The sequence below is a fragment of the Lynx canadensis genome, chromosome E2 (genome assembly GCF_007474595.2).
Source record: "Lynx canadensis isolate LIC74 chromosome E2, mLynCan4.pri.v2, whole genome shotgun sequence".
Lineage (NCBI taxonomy): Eukaryota > Metazoa > Chordata > Mammalia > Carnivora > Felidae > Lynx > Lynx canadensis.
The window spans coordinates 57,746,536-57,754,701 of NC_044317.1; the positions used below are offsets into that span (position 1 = coordinate 57,746,536).

At 51.8% G+C, this 8,166-nt stretch overlaps 1 protein-coding gene across 1 annotated transcript in view; it reads left to right on the forward strand.

Moving 5' to 3' along the window:
* The window catches only part of LOC115502698 (T-cell-interacting, activating receptor on myeloid cells protein 1-like), a 14,401-nt gene extending 9,176 nt beyond the window's left edge, over positions 1-5,225 (forward strand). The window contains 5 exon segments of the mRNA XM_030298372.1: positions 1,883-1,918; positions 2,050-2,340; positions 2,596-2,802; positions 2,805-2,891; positions 4,265-5,225. Of these exon segments, the coding sequence (XP_030154232.1) occupies positions 1,883-1,918; positions 2,050-2,340; positions 2,596-2,802; positions 2,805-2,891; positions 4,265-4,407 (764 nt within the window). The 3' untranslated portion in view covers positions 4,408-5,225.
* Positions 5,226-8,166: the final 2,941 nt, after the last annotated feature.

Consider the following 8,166-nt stretch of genomic DNA (forward strand, 5'->3'; position numbering starts at 1 on the left):
AGTCCGGTATCTTCCCTATAGGCCAGAGAAGCTCCAGTGGTCTCTGCACCAGCCTGTTTCCATCTCCTCAGGGGAATTGTTTGGGTCCTGGTTTCCAGCAGCTCTTGCTCTTGTAAGTGGGTTTGAATTTGTGTACTGAATTCACCATGTTCACGTAAAGACTTTGCGTGAATTATGATCTCATGGAGCATTTTATTCCTTCTTGTTTCCTGAATGTGGGTGGGACACAAAATGTGTATGTCACATGAGAGGAAGGAAAGGAAGGGTTGGCCAAAGATGTCACTACCCACATGCAGCTTACCTCCCTGTCGTGGTTGAGATAGAAGAAGGGCCCTTAGAGCAGACTGCAGGGCCACTATGATCTCTGAATTCTTTTGCCTCCTCTGCCTTGGTAAGTTTCTTGGGCTTGTATACTGGGATTAGAGGTGGGGGCGGCTGGAAAGAAATGTGATCACCTGCTTGTCTTTATTGATTGCTTCATATGTGTTAGGTACCTTGCAGAGGCTTTAGGTACATCAAATGTTTTCCAGTATGCAAATCCTTACATTCCACATCCATGGTCTATCCTGTAGGCCTACCTCATCCCTATTTATTTAAAATCTTACTGGCTCAATATCTTTATTTTAAACAAGTACATTCATTTGAAGACAGAAACTTTATGCCAACTGCTTAAATAAAAAAAATTGAGGGTGCCTGGTGGCTCAGTCGGTGAGGCCTCTGACTTCGGCTCAGGTCATGATCTTGCGGTTTGTGGGTTCAAGCCCCATGTCGGGCTCTGTGCTAACAGCTCAGAGCCTGGAGCCTGCTTGGGATTCTGTGTTTCTTTCTCTCTCTGCCCCTCCCCTGCTCATGCTCTGTCTCTCTCTCTCTCTCAAAATTAAACAAGCATTAAAAATTTTTTTAAATAAATAAAATTTAAAAGAAAAACCAGGGTCACTACCAAAAGTAGGTCAATGTAAACATATACACATTGCAAAGAAGAAGATGATCGGACATTCTAGCCATGCATTGTTGCCCATCACATTTCTGAGCCCATGGCCAGCTCTTCCTCATTACAAAGGGCAACAAGGCAGAAAAGGTTGATCTCTAGCTTGAAAAATTCTTTGTTGTGATCAAAGCAGTGGAAGTGATTTAAAAGGGTAATGCCTTTCCTTTTCAATGCCTTTCCCAGGTATTCAATGCTATAGAATACCATGTCACTGCATTCCCTAAAGTCAGCTCCTAGAGCATCCGTGGTTTGTAATCCACCTTGTGGGAAATACCGTTTCGACCCTCACAAGCAATCCTGCGTGGTGGGAATTAGGCCCACATTGAGAAATGAGGACTCTGAGATTGACAGCTCAAGGTTCCTGCTCAGGGCCATGCAGAGAATTAGCAGAAAGGTCAACATTCAAACCCAGGCCTGTCCGCCTCCAAAGTCACTGGTTTTTCCACCTGAAAAATCTCTCTGAGCCATGCTTCCATGGGGGCATCTCTTCAGTTGATCAACATGCATCTGTTGAGTCTCAGTACAGTACAGAATGTGTACAGACACTGGGGAAGCTGAGGTGAACAGCCCAGAGCAGCTACCTTCCAGGTGTTCACAGAACAGTGACACTTTGTGTCTCCTGTGGCATGAAGTACATAAACTCTAAAGAATTGAGGGTTTTGTGGATGTTTGTGGAACCAGCAGAAGTCCTGGGGCCATGGCAGGTGAAATTCGCACAGGACACCTTCGGGGGGAAATGAGACAGGAGCTGAGGGCAGAGCGGAAGCCAGGGGCCAGTGTGGGGAAATGAGAACCCCAGATGCATGACCTCCAGGGTCCAGTCTCAGCGGCGGCCCCCCGGGAGTTCCCCTCGGGATGGGGCTCAGGTCTCACGGACAGACGGTTCTCTTGCAGGGCTGTGCGCTGGCCAAGGAAGCAGGGGGACTGACGGTGAGTGTTCCTTCAGTTAAACCCTCCCTCTCCTTCGCTCCAAATTCCCCGCATCCCTTCTCTTTCCTTCAAGGGGTTTCCTGACAGCAGGCGAGGGCACCAAATCCTGTCCCCAATCTGCTTCCTTCCAGAGCCCCTTCCCAAGCCCACCCTCAGGGCCTGGCCCAGCTGGGTGGCGCCTCCCAGAAGCAATGTAAGGCTGCAATGCCAGACCCCGACCAAAAATGTCAACTTTGCTCTCAGGAAGGGAAATATTCTTTTGGATTTTTCACGATCACCGGCTTCCAAGGAGGGCCTGGCTGAATTTCACCTCACTGACCTAAGAAGCAGCCACGCTGGAGACTACACCTGTGAGTGCTACAGACCAGGGGCCCCGGACATAAGATCACCGCCCAGTGAGGTCATCCTGCTGCTGGTGACAGGTGAGGAGCAGGACGGGCCTGGGGGAGGGACCAGAGGACGGGACAGAGAAGGTGGAGACACACAGCAACAGAATGACTTGGTCGGCCTCATCCAGGGCTCGTGGGGGCGGGGGGACCTCCTTCCCGCAGAGTCCAAAGAGGGTGACACCAGGGATCTGTGTCCCACCCTCAGCAGGAACCCCCCGCGGGAGAACAAGGGTGAGTGGGGGACCCCGGGCTTCTCCCCGTGACCTCGGAGCCCCCCTTCTCTTCCAGGAGGTCTCCCTAAACCTTCCCTGCAAGCCCACCAAAGGGGTGTGGTGACCGCAGGAGACGACGTGACCCTGCAGTGCCAGAGGCCAGACAATATTTTTGGGCCCATGAGGTTCGCCCTGCTGAAGGCGGGAGCGGCAGGGCCCATCCGGCTCCGGACCCCAGCCGGCAGGGAGGCGGACTTCTCCCTGCAGACCGTGACAGTCGGTGACCCGGGAACTACAGCTGTGTCTACTTCCAGACCGGGACTCCTTTCTGGGCCTCACAGCCTAGCGATCGTCTTGAGATCCGGGTGAGAGGTGAGGGTTTGCACCATTTTTCAGAAGTTGGGGAAAGTCAATTCATTTCTTCCTCAGCTTGTCTTTATTTTGGCTGTTTTGCTTGCGTTCCCAGTTGGGTGGACCCATCACTGACTTACAACACTATCAGTTTAAGGTGAACGACGTGCTCTTTTTTCTACCTGGAGAGCGTTGCTTCTGTTCCTTTCTGATTCTTCTTTCCCTTCTGATTTTACCGTCATCTCCTTCTCACACCTGCCCTTTCCTAGCCTCTAGTCTTTGGCCTTTGTTGTTCTGTATTCCTGGAGAATTGCTCAAGTTGTTCTTGCAAACGATCCATCCCGCCAACCGTCAGGGTCTCTTCCCCTACCCTTTGCGTCTCTTAGACTTGTGGGTCGTCCCGGTGATGGCAGCCTCATGGCTTGAGGTCTCGTTCTTAGTGCGCGCTGTTGCCCCGGCCGCCGGCTTCTGGGTCACCCGTGGAGGATCTTCCACAACCATCTTGTGTGTCTGGCCAGAACGTTGCCTCCTCGGATGCCACACCCCGTGCTTCCGTGGCACCGTAGACGTGTGCATGTGAGCCGTGGTGGCCCATCGCCCTCTGGTTGGAAAGCAGGGACCGTGCAGCCAGCGCAGACAGGTGCAGAGGGCACCCTGGGTCCGCGACGTCACCACGGGTTCCTCCCACGGACTCTGTCTCCGGGAAACGTTGTGGCTGGTGGGCTCACACACGAACTCTGCACCCACGGCCTGTGTGACATGGAAGCTTCACTCGCAGGTCCTCTTAGGAGCCAGGGCCAACCCCGAGCCCAGGTCCTGGTTAGGAGCCCAGGTCCTCATTAGGAGCCAGGGCCAATGCCAGCCCAGGTCCTCATTAGGAGCCAAGGCCAACACTGAGCCCTAGCTCTTCTTGGGTGCGGTGGGAATGAAATGCACAGTGCTCTCGGTGCTTAGCTACTGGGCTTGAATTTTCTTGAGCTCACGGCCGCCTGAAGTCTTTGCCAGTGAGGAGGGGGTGCACAGGCAACCACCGAATCATTTCCACGCTCGGGGCAGCATCTTTGGGTTTTGGTCTTGCTCCTAAGCCCGATTCCTAATACCAGGAGGGAGAAGGGAAAAGGGACACGTGGGAGCGTCAAATGATATGAAGAGCCAATAAATGAAGGAAGAGAGACCGAGCAGAGAGAAGACAAAGGACAGAAGACCAAGGAAGACCCACTAGAACCCTCACGAAATCCCACGTTGGGTTTTCAGTGATTACAACTTCAGGGCGGCCACAGCTAACCACTGGCCAGGGCACACACGTGGGTGCAGGAGCGTCCCGTTGGGCAGATCCACGTGGGAAGGACGGGCGCTCCTCTACTGGCTGGTGCTGACGCTCTCCTCTCTCCCAGTCCCCCCAGGTGCCATATCGAGGGACTACACCACGGGCAACCTCATCCGCCTGGGTCTGGCTGCCCTAGTTGTGGTTATTATGGGCGCTCTCCTGCTGGAAGCCTGGTGCAGCCAGAAGGAGTCTCCACGTGGATCCACGTAGAACAACTGAGCACTTGTCTTGTTCATGGGCTGGTATACTGACACGGGGTTCTCTGAACACCAAACTCCACCATGGGGACATGCTGTGTTTCTCACCATGGGCACAATTGATACTTTGGGTGGGATATTTCTTCAGCACGTGGGACTGTCCTGTTCCTTGTGGGAACATTCAGCACCATTTCTTTTTCCCATTAAAGAGCAGCTGAAGCCCCAGTCATTGTGGGACAAGATAATGAGTGCTATCAGGACCTTTCCCAACATTCCTAGATACGGAGGATGGGTGGTGGGGTGGTATTTCCTCGGTGGAGAACCTGTGTTAGGAGGCCAGGAGAAATATTTCCTCTCTTCCTTACTCCCTGTCCTCAGGTCTGTCCTTGCATGCATTGGCTCCACAGTTACCATGGGGAATGAGGAGTCCTTGATCAAGTCACCAGCTTGTGTGAGATTTTACTGGTTCTCTTCCCTCCTGGGACAGAAGGCACACCATGGGGGGAGGTCTGGGAAGTTTGCAGATGAGATGAGATCTCACTCATCTCCTGACAATATCAAAGACACAAAGTGGCCCCTATGTCTCCTAAGAGTGACACCTGGGATAAAGTGACCAGGAACTGTCCCCAATATTGAAGGCTTCTTGGTGCTTAGGATGAGATAAATTTAGAATCATTTGGTTGTAATTTTTTATGTCAAAATCAAAATTAATAAAATGTATGGCACCAGCTGTCTTTCACTAGTACTAGGATATGGAAAAGGTAGACTTTAACCAAAAAAATTCTACAATTAGTTAACTGTGATACAGCATTCAGCAATGTTCTAGTAAAAGCATCATGACTTCTAGGTGTTCCATTAGCTGACACACTGGAGAATAAATATCCTTTACTTAACTGTGATCTTGTTTTCTGAAATCAAGAGCTAAGAGCAAGTGGTCTGGCAAGGGATTTTTTTTTTATGTTCATTTATTTTGGGGGGCGGGGTGGGGAAGGGCCGAGAGAGAGGGAGACACAGAATATGAAGAAGGGTCCAGGCTCTGAGCTGTAGCACAGAGCCTGAAACGGGGCTTGAACTCACGAACGGTGAAATCATGACCTGTGCCGAAGTCAGACGCTTAACCAACTGAACCACCCAGGTGCCCCAGAGGATTTTCTGATGTGTGAGTTTATGTATAAGTCATTGAAAGACATCAAAACTGCTCTCAGAAATCATCCATTGCTCTCAGGACCAAGTCCTAAAGCATCAACGTGCTCCTTTAAGTCAAGAAAGATTTGGGTCCACTTCCCTTGGGATTTGGGGGACATTAAAAATGCGATAAATGCTGAAACAGTTTACAAACACAGGCCACAAGGTCGAGAACCTGGAAACAAACGGGGAGATGCCGTCTTTTATTTAAGCCTCAAGACGCATCTCCCCGCCTGTACTGATAGTCTCCCCTGGAGAGAAACTCAAAAGGGGAGTGCAACCTTCAAACAGCACTTTTTTTTTTTTTTTTTTTTTTTTGTCATTTTTTCCCCCTTCCCTCCTACCTTCCGAGTTCATCTTCCTGCTTAAGCTCGAGTGGGCACGAGCTCACCTACCAATCCCAGCAAGGAGCTCAACACAGAGCAAGCACTCAATGGTGCAGGTGAAGCAAACGGACTGGTCCCCTACCCTACAGATTCCCAGAGGGGATGACGGATCCGTAGGCCCCGCCCTGGGGACTACAAGTCCCCGCGGCCCCTGCGGGCCTGGCCCCGTGCCCGGGGTGGGGGTCAGGGGGCGCGCAGGGTTTTTCCTCCGAGCGGGCTCCAGCCGGACAAAATGCTGGAGCCTCTCGCGGCGCAGGGCCGGGGCCCCACGTTGCCCGGGACGCAACGCGCACTGTTGCTAAGCGTGGGCGGGCCGGCGAGCAGGGCGCCGAGGGCACCTGCGGCCCGCGCGCTCCGCACCTGCGCTCCCTCCGCCGGGGCGCCCGAGCGTGCGCGCCGCGTGCGCCTTCGGGAAGCTTCGGTGCGCGCCGTCCGCGCCCTGGCGCCGCCCGCGTCTGTGCTGGAGAGGCGTGGGAGCGGGGTGGGCGCGCCCCTCGCGTCCTGGTGTGAAGGAGCGGTGGCCCCACGGTGAGTAGCGGCCGCGAGCTCCCCGGCGCCGCCCGAGGAGCGCGCTTTCCCAGGAGGACGCCTCCGAGTCCGGCCCTGGAGAGCGCTGCTCGCGGCCTAGGGGGCGCCCCGTAGCCCCAGGCGGGAGGCCCGGGGGCACCCGCGGAACCCTCCTCCGCCCCTGCCTCGCAGGGGAAGGGGGGTTCCGGGACTTCAGGCGCTCAGGGGGTGCATCCCAAAGAGCGCCCTAAGTATGTAAGTCGGACGCCCAACCCACTGAGCCACCCAGGCGCGCCCCTTAACACTTTAGATTCTTAAAGTGGGGCATGCCAGACCTTTTATTACTATTATTGGATAAATTTGACTTGTAGGGGTACCCGGGTGGCTCAGTCAGTTAAGCCTCCGACCTGACCTGGGCTCAGGTCATGATCTCACGGTTCGTGGGTTCGAGCCCTGCATGGGGCTCTGTGCTGACAGCTCAGAGCCTGGAGCCTGCTTTGTCCAGATTCTGTCTCCCTCTCTCTCTTGCTCTCCCCTGCTCACGTCCTCTCTCTCTCTCTCTCTCTCTCTCTCTCTCTCTCTCTCTCTCTCTCCCCCCCCTCAAAAATAAACATTAAAAAAAATGACCTGTAGCATTGTGTAAAATTATAGTGTATAGCTATCATTTTGACATTTATATGTTGTTAACATGATTGTAGCGATATTTATCACATTGTGTAATTATAGTACAGTATTATCGTCTATATTCATTATGCCGAGCATTAGATCTTTGGTTTATTCCCTGCTCGTTACAAGTTTGTACTCTGAACCAGCCTCGTCTAATCCCTGAATCCCCTGCTAATCACCATTTACTCTCTGGGTTTTTTTTTTTTTTTATGGGTTTGACTTTTTTTTAGATTCCACATATGAGTGATAGCACAGTACCTGTCTTTCTGTCTGACCTATCTCACTTAGCGTGATGTGCTCAGTGTCTATCCACGTTGTTGTAAATGGCAAGGATATCTTCCCTTAATATTGCGTTGTGTATGCATACTCCACCTTTTTTTAAAAAAGATTTTATTTTCAATTAATCTCTATACCCAATGTGGGGCTAGAATTCACAACTCTGAGATCAACAGTCGCACACTTCACCAACTGAGCCAGCCAAGTGCCCGTATACTATATCGTTTTATCCGTCCATCCATTGATAGGCATTGGTTGTTTCCGTATCTTGGCTCTTGTGAATAATGCTTCGATAAGCATGGGTGTGCGGAGGTCTCCTTGAAATCCTGTTTCATTTCATTTGGGGATCTTCCCAGAAGTGAAATTGCTGGGTCATACAGAGTTCTATTTTTAATTTTTTGAGGAATCTCCATATTATTTTCCATAGTGGTTGGACCAATTTACATCTCCACTGCAGTGAACAAGGGTTTGGTTTTGGTTTTACTTTTCACCACATCCTCACCAACACTTTTTGTCTCGTCTTTTTTTTTTTTAAGTTTATTTATTTTGAGAGAGAGAAAGAGCATGTACGTGTGTGTGCATGCCCCAATAGGAGAGAGGCAGAGAGAGAATCCCAAGCAGGCTCTGCACTGTCAGTGCAGAGCCTGATGCAGGACTTGATCCCACAAACGGGGAGATCATGACCTGAGCTGAAATTAAGAGTAGGACACGTAACCAACTTAGACACCCAGGCACCCCTCTTCTTCATGAGA